Source organism: Phoxinus phoxinus, assembly GCF_949152265.1.
Source record: "Phoxinus phoxinus genome assembly, chromosome: 16".
Lineage (NCBI taxonomy): Eukaryota > Metazoa > Chordata > Actinopteri > Cypriniformes > Leuciscidae > Phoxinus > Phoxinus phoxinus.
The window spans coordinates 31576532-31603254 of record NC_136891.1 but is presented as its reverse complement, the minus strand read 5'-3'; the positions used below and the strand labels follow the sequence as shown (position 1 = coordinate 31603254).

Below are 26723 nucleotides of genomic sequence, written 5' to 3'. Positions count from 1 at the left end.
TTCAAACAGTCTGTTTTGGGGGTGTTTCCCCTTTAAGAGTTCAGTGTTAACGCCCACTGTTATGATTGGCTAACGTCAGTGCCTATGCATCAATTATTAACGCCCCCAGCCAGAACATTTGAGTATTCGGCGTATTTAAAAAGTAGTTTAAAGTTTTAAATACATTACTTACAGTTTGCGTCGTCGTTGTTGAGCCCAGAATAGTCGGCACGGACTTATCTTTGAGCAACAGTTTTCTGGCAAAGCCAGCATCATTTTGGGATTTGTTCTCAAAACAGTCATCCTTCAAATGCAAATGAACAAACGCTTAAACTTACACTGCCGTGACTGAGACGTCCGCAAAAAATAACGTGCATCCATTTTTCCCTGACGACTGGATCTTTCGCAGCGTATTCAAAGATGTTGTTTGTCCACAGCCAGGAACAGCACATCTGCGGCATCGTGATTTCCCTGTACACAGACCCACTCGCTGTCCGTCGACTGAACACTTGTGAGGCGCGCAGCGCGCGGGCGCGACAATGGTACGAAATGAGCGTAGTTGCCTTGCGCTTTAAGCGTAGTTGTCTTGCGCTGGAGGCGGTCATATGCAAACGCTGGTACGTCACTTCGTACCGTGACGTCACTTCTTACCATGGATCCAGAACGAGCTGTATTTAGAGCTTGATTAAATAAATGATTCGTTTATAATGGGGAGGACGTCTTAAGCTATGAAACTTGCAGGACGTTTTAATGGTACAAAGACCTCTTATATACCAAAAGATCAAGGCAAATTTGGTTTCTCATGTCATGACCCCTTTAAAGACTAAACTCTGGCAGAAATCTGTTATTAATTGGTGCCTAGTTTTTTTTTTTTTTTTTAGTAAAATAAAAACAGATATATCTGAATTTGTTCAGAATGAACATGCAAATGTTTTTCCTTATGAAGATTTCAGAACAATTTGCAAATGCATGTAAAATAACATTGTTGTTGTCTGACATGAATTACGTCACTCATGTAGCTCTCACAAGTTTTACAATCACTCAAGAGTAAGGCACTTGGTATTTTTTTCAAGTATTGTCATTGTGTTTCATTACCATGATGGCTGGGTGTGCTGTTTGTGGTTATTGAAATCATAAAGGGTTTCCCCTCTGTGGCCCCTCTATTTACCTCTGTAATTTTGTACAAATTTTATTTTTAATTATCAAGATACCAGTTAAGATAGTTGGATTCTTATACTGTCCCCTTTTTTTTCTCTGTTTCAGTTCTACATAAAGGGATGAGAGGAGGAAGGCCTGATCACATAATGGTCACCACACATGCCTGATTCAGGGTCACTTTAAAGTTCACTTTCATCCCGCTATTATCTGTCCTCCATTCTCTGGCCTCTCCAGCTGAGTGGCTGCCCATGTTCCCTAAGCTTCGTTAATTCAGCTACACCGCGGGCATGCTCCAGTGCTGAGCTCCGCCACTTAGCCGTACCATGACCAGTCTAAAGCGTTCACAGACCGAACGCTCTGTGGGCGGCTCTGTTCCTGCCACAGACGAGTTTTATACTCGGCGTCTGCGCTTGCCCAATGGAGGTGCTCCTCCCCCTCGCAGCGAGAGCACGCACTTGACTGGCACGCCCGGAGTTCCCAAAATGGGCGTTCGAGCACGGGTTGCCGACTGGCCCCCCAGGAAAGATGGCGGTAGCGGAGGAAGTGGTGGAAGTGGAGGAAGTGGTGGAAGTGGTGGAGGTGGAGGAAATGGTGGTGGGGTGTGGCACATCACGGTGGAGTCGGATTCCCCTTCCACCACCACGGGAAGCGCCCAGAGTAACTTGTCAAGCAAGCTCGGCCACCTGATCAGCCCTCAGGACTCATCTATGCTGCGTAACATTCACAACACTCTGAAGAACAAGATGCATAGTAAAGGCAAAGACAATCGCTTCCTCTCACCTGATGGCTATCTCGGGTCACCCCGCAAGGGCATGCGACGTATACGGCAGCGCAGCAACAGCGACATCACCATTAGTGAACTGGACGGCGATGGAGGTGAGGGCTGGTCCTTTTCAGGATGGACACCCATGCATCGAGAGTACGGCAGTACCTCATCTATCGACAAGCACGGCGTGTCTGGCGAAAGCTTCTTCGATATGCTCAAAGGCTACCAGACTGATGCTCCGGACCAGCGCAGCCCTGCCCCTGAAAAGTTAAGCGAGTTACTTACAGTAGCCCATAAACAAACTGCCCTTGACTTGCCTGACGGACCTCTTGGTCCTCTTCGCGGCAGTCCCGCCAGTCGTCTGAAAGAGAGAGAAAAACACATGAAGAGGCGTTCAAAGTCGGAGACGGGCGGTGAGTCCATATTCCGCAAGCTGCGTAGCGTCAAAGCCGAAGGGGATTCATCACGTGCAGGTTCTGACGCTGAGGACGGAAAGTCTGACGATATGGGTCCCCCTCCCAAACCATGGGTCTGCCAGAAAGGTTTTGCACACTTTGATGTCCAGAGTATTCAGTTTGACCTGAACGAGGCCGTGCAGAGTCGACAAAGTGCTGTTAAGCGGAAGAACACCACCACTGGTGCCTCTGCTGCAGCCGCGGCCTCTGCCTCCAACACTTCTTCCCTCTCATCCACCCAAAGCGGGGCTTACAGCTCCCCTTGCGGCAGCCAGGAAGAGCTCAACATCAAGGATGGGCCTTCTCTTGACTCTGGTGATGACAAGAGCAATGATTTGGTTCTCAGCTGCCCGTGTTTCCGGAACGAAATTGGAGGTGAAGGAGAGAGGAACATCAGCCCTTCGAAGCAAGGTAGTATCGGCAGTGGTGCCTCCAGCTCTTCAAGAGATGAAGAAGGATCCCCTGAACGAGCTCCCAACACACATTTCAGCAATGCAGGGGTGGCTGTTCTTGAATCCCCCAAGGATGGCAAAAGTCTCCACCATGATCGTGGAAAGAGCAACATAGTTGAACATGTGGACTTGGGTGCATATTATTACAGGAAGTACTTTTACTTGAGAGGTGAGTGATACCCATGATGTACTGTTAGTACAGATTTTTGTGCTGATATTCAACCGTTCAGGCAGTTTGATATAGTAGCAGTAATAATAATAATAAACTTTTTGTTTTTTTAAGCGCTGTACACACAATAAGCCGTACATAGCACCACAATAAATAAAAGTAAACAAAGGAATCTACCTCAGACTAGTGTCCACATATTCTGCTAAATGTAGCATCCAAATGATTTGTGAAACCTAACTTTCCCTGATTTATTTTATTTTATTTCATATAAAAAGGAACTACATTTTTTTTTTTTTTTTTTTTTTTTTTTTTACATTTATTTCAAATTATTGCCATTGTCATTATTGAATCTATTGATGCCCTAATTAAATCATTAATTCAACTGTTGCTATTTATTATCAGACCCTAATGCAAATTTTGTGTTTATTGATAATAATTTGTTATTGCACTTGATTTATATTTTGTGGCTGTTTTTTACATTAATTAATCATTAATTTATTTACATTTATTTAAATCCTCAGAGCACTGGAACTACTTGGGTGTTGATGAGACACTGGGACCTGTAGCTGTCAGCATTCGTCGGGAAAAACTGGAGGATCACAAAGAGCATGGCCAGCAATACAACTACAGAATCATCTTCAGAACCAGCGAGGTGAGCGCTCATTCACTCCACCAAATACAATGACATGTATAGTTGTAGCGTCTGAATCAAGCATAAATCCTTGTGCCTGCACAGAGCGAGTTAATTCAGAGCAGTTAGCAGTGAGTGAGATCCAGGTTTGACGCCCACTGCTATCTTATATAACATGCTTAGAGGCGAGTTCTCTCTGCTAGTGCTCGCTCGGCATAGATCACTCTGTGCCCTGAGTGGCTTGTCACCGTACTGCTTCTCAATCACACACTGCTTTTGACAGCAGCTTGGATGAAGGTTAGACCATCTCTCTAATTATAACCAAAAAAAGGCTCTTTACATTTGACCTCTGCCTTTGGCATCATTTATAGAAACCGCTTATGATTCACATACTTTCTGATGGGCCATAATAGCTTTGTGACTAAGGTGACGCATAGCCCAACATGGCAATCTTTCCACTGCTATTTTGAGAATGGCAGGTGGGCAGATGTGGGTTAGCTTAGTAAAAAAACTTTTGTACCACTCATTACAGCACCTTTTCAGGTGTTTGAGATCTCTGAATCATAATGAGCAGGTACTAAAAGACAATAGTATGGTGGGTTGTGCAGTACCAAGTACTAATTTTCTCAAAACCAATATTTAACACCCACCTATTGAGTCTCACCTGTAATTTACATATTTATACAGATACTGTATAGGTTTTCCCACACATGTCTGAATCAATGATACAAAGACATATCTTTGTCATATTTCTAACCTGTCTATCTATAGTTAACAACCTTACGGGGCTCAATTTTGGAAGATGCTGTGCCCTCCACCTCCAAGCATGGCTTGGCTCGAGGCTTGCCTCTAAAGGAGGTGCTGGATTACCTCGTACCTGAGCTCAATGCTCACTGCCTCCGACTTGCTCTCAACACACCGAAGGTCACGGAGCAGCTGATGAAACTGGATGAGCAGGGGGTATTATGATCCTACATTCCCTTACAATTGTCAATCAACTCAGTCATTTCTTTAATTTTATTATAATTTTGGTAATACCTACAAGTGGAGAATCGTATCCTTACAGTAATCCTTACAAGTTTCCACTGCACCTAATTTTTTTTTTAAATAAACAAATATACACAATACAAAGGAGGTGTATATATATATATATATATATATATATATATATATATATATATATATATATATATATATATATATATATATATATGAAAATGTTCTATTTTTTTCTTTATATCTATAAATACTTAAGTATATGTGTCATAAAATACAGAGGGTAATTATCAAGAAATCGTTAAAAAAAGTAATTATATGATATGCTGATTAATAAATCAATTTTACTATATATATTGATTTCTTGCTGCCATATTTGTTATTCATAATAAAAGAATGCAAAATATAATCATTATGCATATTTAATATATATATATATATATATATATATATATATATATATGATTTTTTTTTGCATCCTCTTTTGGCATAAAACCAAATGCAAAATTAAAAGGTTACTTTTTGAATAAACTATAAAATATTGAAATAAAATCAAAAGTTTGTATATGCAATAAAAACATTCAAAACTTTCAATAGACAGTCTCGATTCTGACTATTATTTCACATTTCAGGCTTTAAAGAGTTAAATGCTTTGTTGTGCTATTGGGTTAATAAATGTACTTTTTAAAAATGTTTAAAACATTTTTTAAATAATTAATTGTATTTAATTTGCAGCCCAAATAACAGAAAATATTTACTCTTGTTACTCCTGTTTTTCATGGGTTGATGGTCTTTCTTTGCTATTTCTTGTGCAGCTCAGTTTTCAGTTGAAAGTGGGAATCATGTACTGTCAAGCCGGCCAGAGCAGCGAGGAGGAGATGTACAATAATGAGGCAGCAGGTCCCGCCCTAGAGGAGTTCCTGCAGTTGCTGGGAGAAAGGGTGCGCCTTAAGGGTTTTTCCAAGTACCGTGCTCAACTGGACACTAAAAGTGAGTCTTATCTTGAAGGTTTGTTTAATCGCCTCTGAAGCCTGAAAGCAGCATTGTGTGATTAAAACCGCAAGTAGCTAAAGGGCCAAAACGCTTACTGATTCTCTGGTCTCCTGTCATGTCAGTCTAGTAGTTTATAGGGCTAGTTAATTAATTCTAACTGGATCACACTCAAATGAGCCCGCAGCTTGTTCTAAATATGTTCCTCCACTGTCAGCGGTTTATTGACAATCGGAGGTCATGTTTAAATGACTAACTATCACCTCCTGTTCTATACTGTAGTTTGTCTTGATTTGAACCCCATAGCCCATATTTGAGACCCATTCATGCGTGCCGTCCCTGGCATGCATGCTCCACCTCTCCCCTGTGACCATGAGGAATATCGTCTCTGATCACAAGCATGCTTTTAATTCCATTCATCAGACTTGACATCTTACCGCTGGCATTCCCTCCCTCCGCCCTGTAGTGTGGTCGAGAAGGGGCGGTGGAGGTGTCAGAAAGCTTTGATCTCAGCTTGACGGATTAGGACATGGTTTCACAGTCAGGTGGAGCACAGATATCAGGAAGGAGGGACTAAGGAGAAGAGTTTGTACCCTCGTGTCTCCGTGGCCATGGTGCAGAGCAACAACTGCAGTATCCTGTTTGTGAACAATAGAAAAAAAAAAAGGGGTCCTATAAAAGTGCGGCAGCCACTAACAAGTCAAGGAGCATTAAATAAATGAGATTGGATGATCAAAGGCTCTAGACTGTATGTTCCCTTCAGTCAAAGCGGAAATCCTTCTTTATTTGACAAAGGAAAGGCAGGTGGTCACATAAAAGCTGTATATGAAAGGCTAATATGAGCTCTTCTTTTTTTCAGCTGACTCCACTGGAACACATTCTTTGTACACAAATTTTAAAGATTATGAGATCATGTTCCACGTGTCTACAATGCTGCCCTACACGCCCAATAACAAACAGCAGGTAAGCTGTAATACTATTGCAATAATTGAACTTTTAACTTTTATTTTTAAACTATCACATTCTGTATAGTACACCACTGTTTAAAAGTTTGGGGTCAGTATGTTTATTTTTCTATAGTAATTTATAATTTTCTTATCCTGAAAGGATGCATACAAGTGATCAAAAGTGACAATTATAATGTTGCAAAAATATTATACATCAAATGTTGTTCTTTTAAACTTTGTTCATCACGGTTCCTACAAAAATATTTAGCATCACGACATTGATAATGATAAAAAAAATTTGAGCACCAGTGTCACATGATCTTTCATATCATTCAAATTTGAAGACTGGAGAAATGGCTGCTGAAAATTCAGCTTTGCCATCACAGGAATACATTTCATTTTAAAAATGTATTCAAATAGATGTCAGTTATTTTTAATTGTAATTATTTTTCACAATATTACTGTTTTTACTGTATTTTTGATAAATGCAGCTTTGGTGAGCATAAAAGTCTTCTTTCAAAAACATTGAAAAATCTTACCTTCCCCAAACTTTTCAACGATAGTGTATACTGACCTATGTTGTTCGCACTTCGTAGCTGCTAAGGAAGAGACACATTGGAAACGACATTGTCACAATCGTGTTTCAAGAGCCTGGAGCAAAGCCATTTAGTCCCAAGAACATCCGATCACACTTTCAGCATGTCTTCGTGGTTGTTCGAGTGCTCAACCCGTGCTCTGAAAATGCCTGCTACAGGTGAGTCAAAAAAGTGTTTCTTTAGCTGCAATAAAATTCAATCAGCCAAAATGGGACATTTGTAATTAATTACCAAGTATTTTTGGATAGATGCATTTTGCATCCACTGATTTTCAGTCTGTGGAAGCAACAGTTCTCAACACTGTATAATAGTGTTACCAATGTGGACTAGTGTAGTAATGAGTCAGTCAAAAATACTTTCAAATCATTCTACAGAATCATCATTAACTGAATACACCAGAGCAGTTACTAATTAACATCTGACTCTAACTGAATTGTAACTTTTATTCATTTCCGAATCAATCGGCTTGTACATTAGTTATTATTGTCTTGGGATATTGTTGTTCTCAAGAGGATTTGATTGGACAAAAAGATCAGTGTAGGTGCAGGATAAGGAATCAATATTCGGGTCTTTTTTCCAGAATAGAGAGACTGTTTATAGAGAGACATTGAATAGAGAGACATTTAATAGTGATAGGCTAAGGTATCAACAACAATTTTGATTTCATGACTGGTTGTTTACTTGTATCCTAGTTGAAGTTGAAAGATTTTTTGTAATAAAGACAAGAATAATATTTTAATAATAAAATAATTATATACATATACATATAAACCATGGGCCAATTAATTTAAAATAAGCTTTTCCCTGTCTTAACATCTAATTGTAGGGGTGTTGTTTTTGGTTTTATTTTGTGGAGAAAAGGATTTTCTTCCTGCTTGCGGTGGGTTATGTTCTCGCTTGATGTCCTCTGGCCAGCTTATTACTCTTGTCGTACAGCACATTACCCAGGGGAGCGCTGCTTTTAACGACTTCAAATGAGCTAGGCCTGCTTAATTTCCTTCACGCCTACTGGGGGCTGTTTATCAGTAGGATTTGTTGATCGTTGCATTGCTTTCAGTTCAACCTTGAAAGTGCTTCTGTGAGTCAAACAAAAGACAAAATATGTGCTTATCTGAACCGATCGGGCATCAAATAGGATGTTGATCAGTGATATCTTTATTGTGACTTACTCCCTTAATCTTATGCTCGCATACTCTCTCGCTTCCTCTCTTGCTTGCTCGGTTTCTGTTTTGCCTCATGAAACTAATAGAGGTTATAATTGCTGATGGGCCTCATTGTGTGTCATCTTAATTATACCCAGTAGGGAGCCTCATCGCTGTTCAGCTCTGAAAGTACAGAAGTTACAAAGGCCCGCCCTGATTGAGCCTCTCTGGAACAATAAGCTAAACGGAGCACATAACAATCGAGAGGGCTGCATGCACACCCTTGCCAACTGTCCTCTCCTGAGAGGGCCTGTCGCTTAAACCCGACAACCCTCTCCCCCTTCCCTGACGGACGGACTCCCTCCCTCCGTTCCTCCTGTAGCCCCTTCAACCCCAAACTGAATTCCTCTTGTGAGCTTGAAATTTTCCTCAGCTGTGGCCACTCTTGCTATATTAACCAGCTTGGACTGTTTAGACAGGAATTGTCATGGAAGTCAGGAAGTGGATCAGGTGGGTTCAGCGGGTCTTGGGTTTTCATTTGTGATCGTGTAGTGTGGCTGTTTATTTGTGTAAAGGTAAAACACTGGTATGAAGGGTGATTAAAGCTGTTTATGGAGAGAGTTAATGATTTAAATGCGCTCCTGTTGTTTTATTGGCAGCTGTTGGGTGTACTGAAGTGGTTAACACTGTTCACTGGGGGCCTTTGATTTTGACAGATGACCTCTCAGCCACCAGTGAAATGTTAAGGTAGATGGTAATATTGTACAAAGCGGAAGCTGTTAAACTCTTTTTTTTCTTTTCTTTTCTTTTTTTTCTTCAATCCGTCTGTACAGAAGTGTTTCCTGCATCACTATTGCATTGCCGCAGGGTCTACAGTGACACAGCAAAATAAATAGTTGTGATTTTGCAGTCTGAATCATGTAATGGTATCTACAGACTTTTGCATTTTTCCCTTAAAATTAGTAGCTGGAATATTTCAAACTTATTAGTGTGAATCCGTCTAATAAATGAGTTAATCAATCTGTGAGAGTTTGGGGTCAGTATTTATTTTTATTTTTTTCAGAAATAAATGAATACTTTTATTCTGCAAGGATGCATTAAATAAATCAAAAGTGACAAGGATTTTGTGAGAAAGATATTTCAAATATATGCTGTAAATGCTTACTTTCTATATTACATTAAATAATCCTGAAAATGTTATGGTTTCCACACAAATATTAGCCAGCACAACTGACTGAAAAATATATATTAATAAAAAATTATTCTTGAGCACCAAATCAGAATGATTTCTGAAGGATCATGTGACACTGACTGGAGTCGGTGCTGAAAAATTCAGTTTTGCCATCACAGGCATACATTAAATTTTCAATTATATTATAATAGAATACAGTTATTTTAAATTGAAAATATATTTCACAATATTACTGGGTTTTTTTCTGTAGTTTGATTGAATAAATGCACCCTTGGTAAGCATAAGAGACTTCTTTCAATAACATAAAAAAATCTGACTGAGCCCAAACCTTTAAATGTTAGTGTAGCTACAGAAAGTATTTTACTTAAAGAAATGATCAAATGTTACACTGAATTGTTGGTTTTTAGTATCCATCATGTTGGAAATTAGTGAGTTTATCTTTTCAACAAGTTTACATTGTGTGAGAACTCTGCTCTGTGTATGTGATGCTTGTACACCTGTGTATTTCTGAGTGGGTCAGGGTGTTATTTGCTTGTGTGGAGGTTCTTTGGTTCCTTGCTGTTGGCAGTGGATGCTCCACCAACCCACACACTGTGTATTTATACTTTAGATATGTAATCCAGTTTGCCTCTCCATCTAAGCCAAGGGGGTCGGCTGCAACAATAAAGTCAGCCCGCTTGCTGTTAGTCATTACTGAATAACTGCTCGATGCCCAGAAGTGGATTATGTTTGGATGGAATATGCACTGCGTTATTCTGGCTTTTGAAAAATATTGATGACGATTATTGTTCGCACTCTAATACAGAGTTTGGTTTTTGTATGGCATTGGTGAAGCACAATTGTGGGGGTTTGGACTGCTTAATGCTTAAACAATTAAAACAGAAAACAATATAATGAAGAGAGATTCAACTGTAAATGTTATATGTTTTACTACTATGGCACAATTTTTTTTGGTCATGGTTCTACCATGGTTTTTGGACCTGCACTATGGTAATACCATCCTGTTCTTTGAAGTGCGCTGGAGTACCATGTTTAAAAACAGATGAGATGTGAAAATCTTTCAAACGATACCAAGTGTGACGGTGGACTTTGTGGGAAACACGCATCCCATTAACACTTGCAGCTGTTTAGCGCTACTGTACCATTCACTTACAACTCTTAACAAGTCTTTATTCATCACTTGGCAACAACTTATGTAAAAACATGGAATTATTTAATGTCTATTAAAGGAGATGGGTTTACAATAAGCAGTTATTATAAACAAATGACACTTTTTTTTTTTTTTTGTGGGATGATCCCAGTACCTGGGAGTATCAACTTCAAGTAAATATTATATATATATATATATGATGATTTTTAATTGACATGATGTACATAAAAGATCTGTGTAATATATTTTTGAGTTTTTTATTGGGAACAAGGGTGATAGCTCAAGGCTCTCTTCTTATTGGGCATCAAACCAGCAACAATTTGATTTCCTCAGCCTCAGTCTTAATCAAGACTGTGTTGTTCGTCCCTGCAGGCAAAGAAAGAAAAACAATATGACTGAATTAGATATCAACAAGTTATTCATCTCAGTCCGTACTTCAGCAAGCTGCTGGTACTGCGGGAGAGAAGTTTATGTTGTGATGAATTTGCAAGCTCATTTTTCTACCACACACGTACATGTTTTCCCTTAGTGTTTTTACAGATCAGGCCCACGCACAGACAGCAACATTTTATCTGGCCCCTCTCTTTCTCTCACCAACGTTTTTAACTTCTGGCCCCCACTTTTCTTTGTCTTCCTCCTCCAGTATCACTATAAAAACGGGCTAATGGCTCTCTTTAGTCCAGCCTCATTACTGCTATGCCTGGCTAGTTACGTATGAATTCCAAGCATACCAGACAGAGCAGGAAGCTTTAGATGTCCATTCCAGAGGCTTAAAGAAAGGAAAAAAGCAGGGGAGAGATGAAGCAGCAAGGTAGAGAAGAAAGGTTTGAAGATTTTCAGAATTGGAATTTAATTCATAATATTCTTCTGTAGCATATGAGGGGTCTGTCCAAGTTTACTAGCACTGTGTGTAGTAGTCAACAACATAATAGCCACCCCTGTCTTTTTGGTAATTTCCTCCCATTCCCATTTGGCAAAGTATTTGATGGCCCCTCTGCCACATTTCACACTTTGACTCCTAGTTTCATAATTTCCATAGCAGCCACATTGTCTTTGGAATGAATTTTGCTCATGCATAAACATGAGGTCCTTTAGGGAAGTTTGAGGATGGTTTAGCAATTATCTTGTGCATGTGATGAGCAATTTGTCTCATTGTTTGAAATCTTCTCTCTTGTTTCCCTCCATTATCTCCACCCTTTCATTCACAGTGTGGCAGTGGCTCGCTCACGAGATGTACCTGCCTTTGGACCACCTATTCCTGAGGATGCTACCTTCCCGAAGTCTACAGTCTTTCGAGATTTCCTTCTGGCTAAGGTCATCAACGCTGAAAATGCAGCCCACAAGTCAGACAAGTTTCGCGCCATGGCCACTCGGACACGGCAGGAGTACTTGAGGGACCTGGCAGAGCGCCACGTTACGAGCACGCCTATTGATCCCTCGGGCAAATTTCCTTTCATTTCTCTGGCCCACAAGCGTAAGGAAAAGACCCGGCCGTATCTTGGTGCGGAGCTACGTAGCCCAGGAGCCATCACCTGGCCGGTTCACGCCGAGGACCATGGCGCCGGAGGAGAACTGGAGGCTCTGCTGGCCATTTCAAATGACTATCTAGTGCTTGTGGACCCAGAAGCCAAGGCTGTTGTCTTTAACTGTGCTGTCCGAGATGTCATTGGTTGGACCCTGGGAAGCCCTGCTTCCATGAAGATCTACTATGAACGTGGAGAGAACATCTCCCTGCGCTCCATCAATAACAACACAGAAGACTTCCGTGAGGTTGTCAAACGTTTAGAGGTAAGTGTGAAGTTGCAGGTATCATGACAGATGCAATTTTCTTATTTTTTTGCTAATTGTAAGGAATTTTAAGTATGTGTCATTCAGTCAGACACAGCACATGGACCTGAGAGCTTGTCTCTTGGTTCTTAATCATTTTTGTTTTGTACCCAAGTGGAATTATAGCTATCAAGGTTTTGGAAAAAGCTCAAAGTAGTTTTTTGGGCTGTGTTGTGAGTGTTTCATCGTGTGAATTAATGGGGTGTATAAGAGAGCCTTTGCATAACTGTGTTGTGGCTTGAATGTACTCCTGATTTGGCCCCCTGCCCATTATGTCACTTTTCAAGTGCAAGAGCTGTTGCCATGGTAACTAGTACTCGGCGAACTGAATGCTCATGATCTCCATCATAGTCGTGAAACATATTAACAGAGTTTTCTTTATACTTTGAGAAAAAAGCCCTGATTTGCAGATGGGTTCAATAGCTTGTGATAGACATTTCCAATCAATTTTGCCCATTTTTGATTAGGTCTTACACCCTTAATAGAGGACATAGTTTTCATAAATTTCATAAAATTACTTTAGAATCGAGAAAAATGGTGTCAGACAAGTCATATCAGTCTCCCCCTTTCTTCTCAGCACCTAACTAAAGGCTGTGAAACATCTGAGATGACCTTGCGGAGGAATGGGCTGGGTCAACTTGGCTTTCACGTTAACTATGAAGGCATCGTGGCAGAGGTGGAGCCGTACGGTTATGCCTGGCAAGCGGGGCTGAGGCAAGGCAGCCGATTGGTCGAAATTTGCAAGGTGGCTGTGGCAACACTTTCACACGAGCAGATGATAGACCTGCTGCGCACCTCAGTCACTGTGAAAGTTGTCATCATACCACCCCACGAGGACGCCACACCACGCAGGTAGGTCTTTTAGTACAGCTAATGGTTTGATTCATTATTTCTTGACTGAATCCTGGTGAATAAGTAGTAATTATTTTTGTCAGATAGTAAAAGTAAACCAGTCATTCCAAGTTGTGCAATAAGACCACAATACAAAACATTGCACCTTTGTGCCCACACATTCAAACCAAAATAGATGAGATCCGCCTTCCCAGTCTAGGCTTGCCTGCAGGCGCTGTGCCAACTTAAAGGTTATAATGATCAGGGGCTAAACTACAAATCCTCAGACCCACCGGATTTTTATTTTGCGTTCACTTGTCTTTTTCTTTTCTTTTTCTTTTTACAGTGGTAGTGCATTATTATTATCCTTAGAAAACCTACAATTTCCATTTTTGACAGTTTTGGCAAATTTTGGCACTAAAAACTGACACTCCTGTTTATCTTCTGGGTTTTAAACAAACGAGAGGAAAAAATTAAAATTGAGCCACTAAAGGGGTATTAGCTTGCATACTGTAGGTGATGCCTGACCCCCAATTTATTGTAATTTAATGTAAAATCTGCCTATACATGCACATATTTTTGACCTGTGTATATTTATTCCAATTTGGTTTTAAATACAATATTCAGTACTCAGCAGTTGAGCGTCATCGAGAATTAAATTGAGAATGCCAATTTAATACCTGAATGTGATTTGAGGTAGCAAACAGGGTTCAGAATTTCAATTTTTATTTAAGGAATACTAATGTCATTTGTAAGTTTTGTTTCTCTCTGTCCTATAAACTCCCAGGATTTATAATGTTATTTATTTTAGTTGGATGGTTATTTAGTAACTTTAGTGCACCAGGTTAGAGTAACATTTCTACAAACTATATTGCATATTGCGATCTCCTGCTAAGATAGTAAAGAATAAAGAGATGTACACTGCAATAAAAATGTTGGGGGTTAGGCAAAGAGTTTTGTTTTTTAAAAGAAATGAATACTTTTTTCAGAAGGGATGCTTTAAATTGATCATAAGTGGCTGTAAAGAAGACATTTATAATTTTACACAAATTCCTATTTTTAATTATTTCTGTTCTTTTGAATGGTTACTTTCCGTGACAATATTAAACCGTAAAACCATTTTCAACATTGATAAAAAATAAATAAATGCTTCTTAAACACCAAATTAACATTATTAGAATGATTTCTAAAGTATCATGTGATCCATGTGATTACCGAAACTGGAGTGATGGCTGCTGAAAATTCAGCTTTGTAATCACAGCAATAAATTACATTTTAAAAGATATATTAAAATAGAAAATGTTTATTTTTATTTTTTATCATACTAATATTACAGTTTTTACTGTTTGGCTGTTAAATGCAGCCTTGGTGAGGCTGCCATATGTACTGTCTTTCAAAAACATTTAAAATCTTACTGGAACCAAACTTTTAAACGGTAGTGTAAATGGCTAATTTCACCTTCAAGATGAAGTCAAATGCTCTTCATTACCACTAACTACCAAATTTGTCATCTTATAGGGGCTGTTCAGAACTGCGCCGTATGCCAGTTGTTGAATACAAGGGCAGCAATGAGAGTGGCTCATTTGAGTACAAGTTTCCTTTCCGGAGCAATAACAACAAATGGCAGCGCACCTCGTCCAGCCCACAGCAGTCCCTCACTGCCTCACCTCAGAGTCACAGTGGGACCCCGAACCGTGCCGTCAGCCTGGGGGCCAGCATGGGCAAGACCCTCTCTGCCGAGCGGCCCGAGAGAGCTGCTGCCATCCCACGCAGCGTGTCCAGTGATGGCCGACCCCTAGACCCTAAAAGGTGTGTAAGATAGCTGCTTTAATGGAGTGGAGCTTTTGTTAAGTTAGGCCCCGAACACACCAAACACGTTTTTTGCAGTGAGAGGCGTCTTTTTAAAATTGTTTTCCTATGGCAGTGAGCACTTTGCGTGCTGTTTATGCGCCCCCAGACGCCTCACTTTTTTACAGTTGAAAAAAAAGTAACTCAGAGCGGAAAAAGCACCCGACGTTGTTTTTTTTGTTGTTTTTTTTTTCACTGTCCAATCGAATGAATGAAGAGATGGGCCTTCCGTTGTAGTGATGAAAGCTACAGTTGCTTTAAACGTCCGGAGAGTGCAATGGAGGATAAACATGGTGCTCTCGCGGGTTAACATGAGCTAACGTCTTCACGGACCGTAACTACCACAATGTTAACAGAGTAAATAGTTAATAAAAAGCTGATTTGAAGTTTACTTGACTGACAGGACAGCTATTTCGGTGGTTGCCTAGCAACATAAAAAACGCAGCACATTGCTTGTTCTGTGTGATCGGCCAGTGCTGTGCGCCTCGCATTTTCGAATCTAAAAAATGCTATTGGTGTGATCGTGGCCTTACTCTTCCCCTTCATTTTTATTTGTCGTTCTTCCTGTCTCTCGTTTATCTTTATTTGTGTCTATCGCTCTTTCTCTACCCTTTCTCAGGATGTCTCCAGGTTCTGAGAACTATGCCCTGACCGCCTCTCTCATGTTGGGGCGCTCGCCCCACAACCGCAGTTCCCCCAGTAACCTGTCCTGTTCCAGTGACACGGGTTCAGGCTCTGCTCACTGGAGGCAGAAGTCCATGCCTGAGGGGTGAGGCTCTACAAAAACCCCTCCTCTTACTGTCTACCTCCTCTTCGTCCTTGCTTTCTTTTTAACACTTAACTGTCCATCCCTTAATCACCCATCTCTCCAATGTATCTGTTCACGCTTTCACACGTCTTTTAATGACAAGATGCATTGATCACAACATGATATATGTGATTGACAAGCGTATACATGTTTATGTTTACATAGATTTGCACACAACAGGCACTCTCCTCTCCCAGCGGAGCGGCAAATGGTGGCAGAGGGAGGAAGCAGCGGCAAGTCGACCCCCAGCTGGCCCAGAGTGGAGGACAGCTCTGACAGACCACCCCCAGGTCAGACCACACTCCATCGGTGATGAATTATAGAAGGGAAGGAGGCTAAATGCAAGATGTCTGAAAGGGAGGGGAGGAGGAGATCAATGAGGAAGCACTACAGGAGTGAATGAATGAGCTAAACCAAACTATTAACAATGAAATATTGAGGAGAATGAATGAAGACACAACTTCAGAAGAATGTCTGAATATTCAAAAACTGACTTTTTTATTTTTTTAAGCGAATGATGATAGAAATAGTGCTTGTATTATGGGTTTAGAGGCCCTCGGTGCTTGATATTTGAATGAATCGTGGCTTCTAGACTCATCAAAACATGATGCCATTCATAAACCCTCAAGACACAAAAAATAAATTGTACCTTTTTTAACAGTAACACCACCTCCTCTTAGCCAATTTCAAGCATTTCTTAAATCAGATGCTTTTGCTAAACTTAAGTAAAAAATCACTTGGGGCATGGGTATTAATGCAGATTATTAGATTTGATTCCATTCTCTTGATTTGATTCCATTTAGCTCATTCACAAGCTTTTGATTTGAGTAAATTTTATTCTGATTAATTTAATCATATTTCAGTTGTCCATTTTGCTTACATATATATATTATTATTGTTATACAGGGAACATTCTGACTTTGTACAGTTAGGAAGATTAACAACAGGGCAGTCCAATTGCTACTTATTGAACAGATGTAATCAACTTGTCCCACACTGTTTGTGCTACGCATTATTTCAGTATTATGTGTTATAGGTTTTATTAATGTTTTCAATTGGCTTTTATTTCTATATATTCCGTTTGTATTTTAATTTTAGTTTAAGTTTTAGTAATCATGGTTTTGTCATTTAATTAGTTTTATTTAAATGACCAAAAACAATTTTAAATGGTTTTAATTTGAGTTAATAACAACCCTGATGTTACAGACATGTTAAGGACAGGTGCACTATTATTTTACAAAGAGTAAAATTAGGACTCTTAGGATTTTTGCCTGGTCAGGGATAAAGTGGGTGAAAATATCCCATAGGTTTACATTGGAGGACGGATCTGAGGATCAGAATATCAAAGGGACTTGAGGGTGGGCTCTTTTGACTTCGGCCAGTAAGTCACCTCTCGAACACCTTAGCAACCGCATGGTAATATCCCGGCAACCACCCACGACACCTTAGCATAGTGGCGGCCACACGGGCAAGCACCACTCGCATTCACTTGAAGATATGTAAAAACCTAGTCTTTCTTCTCAAGTGCTTTCATTAGAAAACACAGAAAGTGACACATTGTTTTAACACAAGAGCTCAGGGAAACGCGTTACAGACGTGATAGCATGAAAACCAATGCAATGAAACTCCTTTTTAGGGTTTTGTTATACCATATTTCCACCTGGCATTGGCTGCTTCTTTTTGGGCCACACTTGTTTTTGCCCTCAGCTCAGTTTGGTCTTCTCACACACAGCAGATCATCTGACCCTCCCCCTGAATACCTCTCTCTTGTATAACCGTGGTCAACCTTAGAGCGCTCGATAGATCAAGCATAGCCTTTGAAAGTAAGCTATGTCCAGTGAAAGGCAGCAAACATAAACGTTGTCTCAGAACAGCATGCTGTATATGGGTTCAAGCAAAGACAGAAATATCTCCTCTTTCCTGCTGGTACGGTTGTGTAAGCAGCGCTTTGTGTCCCCCCCCCCCCCCACACACACACACACACACACACTCTCTCACTCTTCAAGGTCCAAGTGTGCTGTGACTCACACTACCACCCCCTTTCTGCATATTTTTCTTACTTCTCTTCCTCTCCATTCCTCTGCTTCTCCACATGTCTCCTGTTTTTGACAGGAATATTACTGTGGGTTTTTTTTTTAAAGACTGCAGGACCCTCAGGCAGTCTTATGCTACCTCCACTGTGTCTGCCTCTCTCTTTGTCTCTGTTTATGTCCCTGTTTTGTATATTTCTCTGTAACCATCTCACTGTTTTCAGCTCCTCTGACTGTTGTGGTCAAGCGGCCCACCTCCACACACTCTTGACCCCTCTTAGCTCCGCTTTGTGGCATCTCGGAGACTCGGATGGTAATAGCAGGGTCCAGCCCACACGAATCACATCAAAACACATCTGAGCATTTGGCCCAGTAAACCTTATGACCCGTGCTGTAAATGTTACCAGTACCACAGCCTAGAATTACAGTGCTGGTCTGAATTATTTGCCCTCTTGGTAAATATGATCAAAGATGGCTGTGAAAAATAAATCTGCATTGTTTATCCTTTTTGATATTTTATAAAAAAATAAAAAATCTAATCTTTCATTGAAGTAAAATAATTGAAAGTGGGGGGAACATCACTTTAGGAAATAAAGGTTTTTCTCCAAAACACATTGGGAACAATTATTGGCACCCTTTTATTAAATACTTCAGCTCTGAGTTTTCTTCTATAATGCCTGATGAGTTTGGAGAACAAATGACAAGAGATCAGAGACCATTCCTCCATACAGAATCTCTCCAGATCCTTTAGATTCCCAGATCCATGTTGGCGCTGCTTCTCTTCAGTTCAGCCCACTCATTTTCTATAGGGTTTAGGTCAGGGACTGGGATGGCCATTGCAGATCTTGGTTTTGTGCTCAGTGACCCATTTTTGTTTTGATTTTGATGTTTGTTTTTGGATCACTGTCCTGTTGGAAGATCCAAACATGGCCCATTATAAGATTTCTAACAGGTTGTCAGGTTTAGATTTTTTATCTGTTGGTATTTGATCGAATCCATGATGCCATGTAACTGAACAAGTCCAGGACCTCTGGCAGAAAATTAGGCCCACAGCATTAAATATACAGCAGAGTATTTCATTGTACACATGGGGTACTTTTTTATCCCTGTGTGCAGCAAACCCATCTTAAGTGTTTTCTGCATTAGGATAATACAATATCGGCAATCACTGACATTCACATTCGGACAGGATTAGATTTCTCACAGTAGGTCATTTTCCCTGGAATTTCTAATGAGGTTGTGTGAGGAAAAACAGACAATGCACTTTTGGACATTGTGAAACATGAATTTCTGTAATGTCCTCCATGAAAACTAGTCCTGTCCGAATAGGGCTCATGTCTTTTTTCCTATGGAAGGCTGGAAGGTATGTGATGGCATACTTTTAGCCATTTTTGACAAATTTATGACATTTTTAATTATGCTCATTCACATCCAAATCTTTACTTTTTCCCAGTAGCTTTTATATACTTTTCCTGAAGTGATGTTCTATTTCTCTAAAGCAGTCATGTTAGCACAAAATTGCACATTCAGGAAATAATTTGAATTGAGTAGAGAGTGTTTGATTTAAACTTAAAAGATTGTGGTTTGTACTAACTGAGTTTGAGTTCTGAGATACTGCAAGGGATTATTATTATTCTGAAAAAAAAAAAAAAAAAAAACCTCTGCTTTGAATAGCTAAAGGGAGGTAGAGGCAGGAAGTAGGGTGTCAAGAGGGGAAGGAAAGCCTTTTCATAAAGCTCGAAAGGAATTGCCCCCCTCTGACTAAGCAATGTTGCAGTGGCTCATGCATGTACAAAGAAATGGCCTTATTTTCCTTTTTTTCTTTTCTTTTTTCTTCAAGTGTATGCCCATGTCTACTCTATGTCTTAAAGCCTGTGTAATCAGTCTGTGTGAACTAACACACAAAGTCTCTGACGGTTTAATCATTTCAAGTCTGTGCTTTTTCCGACATTCTGCTTCCTGTCCATCCATCCCCTCCCCCTTCTGAATTCTGTGTACTTTAATTGCTTGTACCATCTATTTTTGTTATGATGGCCATTATGTAACAGCCAACAATTACACAATCGTTTCTTTTGCACTCAATGTCCTGTAATAAAATCAGCACAGACTGCATGAGCTATATTGGCCAAATCAGATTTCTTTAAGATCAAATTGTAAAGATTTTATTTCAAGGAGGATAAACTATTATGTGTGTGTATGTGTGTGCGTGTACTTTAGGCTTTGTTTATGACATTTCTCATCTAAATGAGTCTCAAGTGTGTCCGTTTCCTCCCTGCTGTTGTGCCCTCATTCAGTATTCACCATGTTTTTTGTTTTGTTTTTGTTAAGTACTGTCTAAATGTCCTGTTTTCTAATGGAATCTGTTATCTTCTCTAGATGCTCCAGTCACTAAGTCTAGCTCATCCTACTCAGGCGGCCCACGCATCCAGAGACAGGAGCAGGTCATTCACCTTTCACCCAAGAAGGGCAGCCAGGTGGGTTCTCAACTGCTGCATACAACCGCTCTTAAAAATGGCGCCCCGTGGTACCGCTTCACTAAAGGAGCTTTAAGTGGCGAGCATTACCATAAAATACCACAAACAATAGTTTGTTAAAAATAAGTTAATATGTTAATCAGAAATATGGTCAAAAAGCACAATTTGTATGGTTGAGGGTGGACTATTTTGACTTGAGACAGAAATCAGCCCTAAGCAACCTAGCAATTGCAGCGCAATGCTTAGAAATCCACTCAGAACACTTTAGCATCTGGGTCAGTAACATAATACTCTATATGTTATCAAATGTTGGTGGTTAGTAAGATTTTTTTTTTTTTTTGCAAAATTGGCAAAGAAATTAAATTGTTGTAAAGTGACAGTAGACATTTATAATGTTACAACCGATTTTTTTTTTTTTTCTGTTTCAAATTAGTGCAGTTCTTTTGAACTTCATATTCATTGAATACCGAAAAATTAGCAGTAATGGCTGCTGACAATTCAGCTTTGCCATCATAGACAAAAAATACCTGAACAAGACAAACCTGGTCTTGTCAGAAAAAGCACACAGACATGAGTCTAAAGGGGTCCACTCTGTGATATCCCAAACATTTTTTTGCATGTTGGTTGCACCACATTTTGTTGGTTGACTTTTATTTAGCACATAGTTATTAATAAGCAGTAAAAGCAGTTTGTTAAAAAAAAATTCGTAGAAATTCTGTGCATTATGGCGTAAAATCTAGTTTTCTTATGTAGTTTAACTCTTTCTGAATATCTGACCTTTTCAGCGACCATTTCCTTTCTCTTACAGTCTGAAGGTCCGTACTCCCACTCCAGCAGTAATACGCTCTCCAGTACCACGTCTAGCGGGGGTCACAGTGATGACAAGTGGTATGATCTGGGTAGTGGAGGGGGGGGAGAGCAGCCGGACTCTGAGCCGAACGGTCTGGGTGGCGGTGGCTACCTGCAGGGTGCTTCAGCTGACAGTGGCATCGATGCTACGTCATATGGGGCCACCCATGGGAGTTCTAGCTCTCTGCTGGCTGTGGGAGCTGCTGGGGCCAGAGAGAGAGCTCCTTCACCCTGGCACAGCCCCACAGAAGGGGCCCGGAGGGTGCTTGAGAGGTCCCCTCCCGTTGCAGAGTCACCAGTGTCCCCTGCTGAGCCACCACCACCTACTACCCGAAGCCCACCGACCCATCTACTGGTCCGGGATGGCAGTTCTTACAGTCTGAGTGACATGGCCTCCCATTCTAGGTATTTTTTTATTCACTTTATAAACTTTTACTGAGACTTGTAGATGCTTTTATTTTATTATTTTTATTATTATTTGAACTAGCAAGCTACAACCTAGCAAATACTCAACTCCCTGAGCAATGCCCTTGCAACCTTCCAGAATACCTTAGCAACACTCTGGCAACCACACACAACATCTTGGCATTGTGATGGTGGGCTTTGTTTTATTTGGGCCTGTAAGCAACCACCTAGTGATACCAAATACTTTATATACAGAAAGAATGTTCACTCGTATCACTATGAATGGGAGAAAGTGCAACGTGCAATATGGCAGAATAAGTCACACCTCCTAAAGGATAAAGCCAATCACAGATCGGCAAAGTCATCACGTCACTGCAGCTGCCGTTAGAAGAGCCGGTTCCTATAAAAACAGTCAGTGTGCTGAGATGTGCGCTTAGGACTGCGCAGGCTTGGTTCAGCCTGGAAAATGCTGCTTTTTGTCATAATTCGAGCATTTAGAAACTAAATTCATGAGACCGTTGTTGTCAGATTTCATTGGTGATTTCAAATATGAAATTAAATCGTAATTTTGCCCAAAATACCCATAACACCTTAGATGTACCCAAATAACACCATGGCAACCACACAACGTTTTAGCAACCAACCACCTAGCAACACCCAGAACACATTTGAAGTGTCCTAGCAACACCCAGAACACATTTGAAGTGTCTTAGCAACCACCCAGAACACCCTAACAACTGTATAGCAACACCATGGTAATCACCCAACACGCATCTTTGCATTGTGGCAGTGGGTTTATTTGATTTGAGCAAATAACTAACCATCAATACCCAGAACACCTTAGATTTACCCACATTATAATTTCTCTAGAAAGCACCCAGAACACCCTAGCAACACCCTGGCAACCACACACATCTTATCTTTGTGCAAGAAATGTTGATCTATTCAGAAATGTGCTCCAGAGTTTGGATGTTAGTTTTGCATGTTACAAGTCTTTGATATACTGTATGCATTTTTTGTAGTAGTAATATTATGGCAAATAATGCTATATGTGTGTGTACACAACCTAGAAAAGTAGTACACATACTTAATAGCATATTTATTTTCTGAGACAGACTAGACATGTTTTCCCATTATCTGGCTCTCCCTCAGCACACGCCACTCTGTCAGCCCTGCAGTCCTGAGCTCCAGCCACAGCTCCCCACGTGAAGAGTCTTCCTCGGCCACCTCCCCCTCTTCATCCTCCTCCTCCTCCTCCCCCTCCCAGAGCTCGGTGTCACCTGGCCCCAAGAGTTTCTATCCTCGCCAAGGGGCCACTAGCAAGTATCTGATCGGCTGGAGGAAACCGGGCAGCACCATAAACTCGGTGGACTTTGGGGACACACGCAAGTAAGTAAAGGTGCTCAGCTGTGGGGATGATGGATGGTTAAAATATATGTGACTGGATTATAAAGATGTGAAGGAGAGATGTTTCAAAAGATACACACAGGGAAACGGTCACAACAAGTTCAAGTTCATAAATCATGGAGTACTTGCTGTCTTGCTTGATAAATTTGTCACATTGTTTAATAGACAAGTTAATGCTCTAGTTGAGTTTGTTCTGACCTCTCTTTTCAGTGACAATAAATCTATGTAATCTTTTTGTCAGAAGAGTTTGTTTTGTTTTCCTCTGGCTTATAATTTTTTGTTTTTTTACTAATACATGACTGCCACCTTCTGGAGAGGAAGAGTGATAACAGTAAAACAGCATATTGTAAATCCTGTAAACGTGGAAATGATTGCCTTACAATGGGCAGAGTCAAGGATTTGATGTTTAATTCAGAATCTTGCGTTCTGCCTCTTCCCCCTAGAAGACCACAGGGTGAGGGGACAGACACTGGGTCTTCTCAATCCAGGCCCTCTCTTAGGGATCTGCACTCTCCTCAAGCCATGTGCAAGTCCACAGTGGAAGAAGATCTTAAGAAACTGATCGTGCCAGAAATTCACTCATCCAGTAAGCACAAGGAGAAGGTACGTCATCAACTGAAAAAGCACTGTGATACTGAGTCGGTGTGCTGCCATTTTTGAGTGTTCATTCACACGTGAGCTCATGAAACTGTTGTTAGTGTCTTGGTATGGCTCCGTTTGCAGTAAATGCTGCTTCACACGATCTCCATGTCAGCAAGCACTGAGTTTACCTCACTTATAATATACATTTGAAAATACAACACATGCCAAACATTTCACCAAATTTCATAAATTTATGCATTTATAAATCTGTTGCCAACAAAGTAGAAGGCTTTAACCCTGCCAAAATAAATCTATATTTCTGTGTGTGTATATATATATATAATTTTATTTTTTGTGTATGTATATATATAATTACATTTTTTGTATGTGTGTGTGTATATATATATATATATATATATATATATATATATAATTTTTTGTGTGTGTATATATATAATTTTCTTTAAATAGTCATGTGATATTTTCGCACACCAAGCCTGGAGCTCTTTAAAAAAAATGCATTTTAAATCGCAATAACAATTGTTATTAAAAAAAATGTAATTATCAAAAATGAGGATTACTGTAATACTGTATGTATTACATGCATCAATACTAATGATTATAGTAATACAGTTACTAAAATCATATCCCTTCCTCCTTCCTTGCAGTCCTCCTCCTCAGGTCTAGCAAGCTCAGGGCGCCGTTCTCTGCACCGCACCCTGTCAGATGAGAGTATATACCGGGGTCAGCGGCTGCCGTCTCTGGGAGATTCCATTCTGGAGCAGGCTCTGGCCAGCGACGTGCTCTTCAGCTGCTCTACCCTTCCACGATCGCCAACCACCCGGGGCGCCCCACTGCGCAGACCTTCCTACAAAATGGGCATCAAGATGCATGGTAAGAAAACCTGTCATGATTGGGTCATAGTGCCGTTACAGGGTTGCACAATCTCTAGAGATTTCCTAGAAATGCATTTTTCATAGAGCAAATCTAATAAGCCTGTAGTCATCAACAGGGAGTCTGCGACAGTACTGCAGGGGGTCCACCAATTATTGTTTGATCTCTAACTAATTTTTGTGAAAAAAAAACAATATTTTTACAACTTCAAAGCTAAATTCAGCTTAATGTTTCATTGTCTGGGACGTTTTCATTCAGTACCACTGCACTACCCTAAATTTCCCCATTATGTTGTGTAAGATGCACATTGCACAATCTCTAACTGGGCAAAAGCACTCAATCACACACATGCGCACACACACGCTACCTCACGTTTTCTCATTGGCTATGTGTTAGGTGACCTCTCAGCGTCTGACACCTCTCTAGCAGACCTGCACGAGCGGCACAGGCTGCCTCCTCCTGAGCTGGGTCTCATGCCCCTCCCGGACACGGACACAGACAGCGGCCTGGACTGGACCCACCTCGTGGATGTTGCCAATGCTTACGAGGGTGAGAGAAGACCACAGCGCAGTGAGCCCTTTTCTCTTCTCTTTACCTGTCCTCCTCAGCTATGATACAGTTTTGCACAATCCATCTGTCCATCTTTTGTAGGAGGGAGAGGTTTTTACTTAGTTGAAATTTACACATTGATGTTTCTTCAAATATGGGCACTTTCATATGCCAGGGGTTGATTGTTAAAGCTACACTGTCGCTATGTCCGTACACCGTGAAAAGTAGCTTCAGCTCTAAATTTGACATGGATCATGCATGATGATATGATGCAGTTTTGTAGTTTTTGTTTAGTATTAGTCATTTTAACTTAAAATTTGAGTTAGTTGCCTAGTTAGTTAAGGTAGTCTTAAATTTCAACTTTATTTCAATTACTGAAAACAAGTTGACTGACTTCATTCAATTATGATTCATAAAATTAGCATTAGAAAGCGACTTTATCCCAAAAAATCCTATTTCCATCAGTGTCATTTCCACCACAGAATGTTATCAAACAGCAAACACAAAACATATGTGGAGAGAATGATGCTTGTGATGGCAATGTTCATGAAAAAATGGCATTTGACTCTAAAATTAAATAACCTAATGAGATTGTGAAATGTGTTTTCATTTCTAAAGAATCACAACACGGGGCCAAAAGTGCCCATAGTTAAAGAAACACCCATTACTGGGGTTTATGATGTTAAGGATTTATCCATTTTGTGCGAAGATGTAATATGCTGAATTTGCTGAAACGTAAGGATTTTAGAATAATGAGTGAGATGCTGTTACATTAATGGAAATGTCCCCTGAGGGCTTGCACTGATGGACAGATGTGAAATAATGTGCGACTGTGTTAAGCTCGAGGTGCTGCTTTATCGTATGCCTAATAATGTCTTCACAGTTAAATTAATGCTCTGCTTGTCATCACACCATCATCTCTCTCTCTCTCTCTCTCTCTCTCTCTCTCTCTCTCTCTCTCTCTCTCTCTCTCTCTCTCTCTCTCTCTCTCTCTCTCTCTCACACACACACTCTTCTCCTCCCATTCCCCTCTCAGTGCAAAGAGGGTTTATGTTTAGTTCTCAGGATGTCAGTCAGAGAGGAGAGTCTTCACTCAGTCCTCAGCATCTAGAGCTGCAGCCAGTGCCCCACACCAGACTCTCCCCCAGGTACATTCACTACCCTCTCACTTCTCAGCTTTTTCATAATAGTCCAACAAATAATAAGTCATTCTTTTGGTATGTGTATGTGGTTTCTTAGTTGTTGTAGTTTCTTGCATATGGCATCCATTTTGTCCTAATTCTGGTTCTTCTGTTAGTGAGGGGCCTTCAAGCTACAGTGGGAAGGTTTCTCAGCTGGAGGCTTTAGTGAAGATGTTGCAGGAGGACTTGAAGAAAGTGAGTAGAACTTATACAATATTCGTAATAGCCTCTTTGACATATTCAGGGTTAAATAAATCAGGAATAATTGACAGCCATTGATTTATTGAAAACCAATGCACATCTGTGGTGAGGGAAGTTGCTAGAATTTCCAGTGCCCTGGTTCTGTTTTTATTGGTCCCCCGTCAGTTGAAGTTCTTGTCCTGGGGTGTTGTTTAAAGTGTGGGCCGTCGGGAAT

The 26723-nt window shown here is 40.4% G+C and overlaps 1 protein-coding gene across 6 annotated transcripts in view; it reads left to right on the top strand.

The window, feature by feature from the left end:
• The window catches only part of sipa1l1 (signal-induced proliferation-associated 1 like 1), an 84885-nt gene that overhangs the window by 54700 nt on the left and 3462 nt on the right, over window positions 1-26723 (top strand). The window contains exons 2-20 of one of the 6 annotated variants that reach the window (XM_079639415.1): window positions 1243-2979; window positions 3501-3631; window positions 4382-4570; window positions 5422-5596; window positions 6456-6559; window positions 7140-7297; window positions 11832-12411; window positions 13028-13302; window positions 14800-15090; window positions 15749-15898; window positions 16103-16227; window positions 20344-20441; window positions 21250-21695; window positions 22848-23084; window positions 23546-23705; window positions 24353-24578; window positions 24975-25127; window positions 26164-26275; window positions 26425-26503. In XM_079639415.1, the coding sequence (XP_079495541.1) occupies window positions 1461-2979; window positions 3501-3631; window positions 4382-4570; window positions 5422-5596; window positions 6456-6559; window positions 7140-7297; window positions 11832-12411; window positions 13028-13302; window positions 14800-15090; window positions 15749-15898; window positions 16103-16227; window positions 20344-20441; window positions 21250-21695; window positions 22848-23084; window positions 23546-23705; window positions 24353-24578; window positions 24975-25127; window positions 26164-26275; window positions 26425-26503 (5208 nt within the window). In that variant the 5' untranslated portion in view covers window positions 1243-1460. Of the gene's footprint in view, window positions 1-1242; window positions 2980-3500; window positions 3632-4381; window positions 4571-5421; window positions 5597-6455; window positions 6560-7139; window positions 7298-11831; window positions 12412-13027; window positions 13303-14799; window positions 15091-15748; window positions 15899-16102; window positions 16228-20343; window positions 20442-21249; window positions 21696-22847; window positions 23085-23545; window positions 23706-24352; window positions 24579-24974; window positions 25149-26163; window positions 26276-26424; window positions 26504-26723 lie in introns of all 6 variants that reach the window. The other 5 variants (XM_079639414.1, XM_079639417.1, XM_079639416.1 and 2 more) reach the window with 5 other exon arrangements.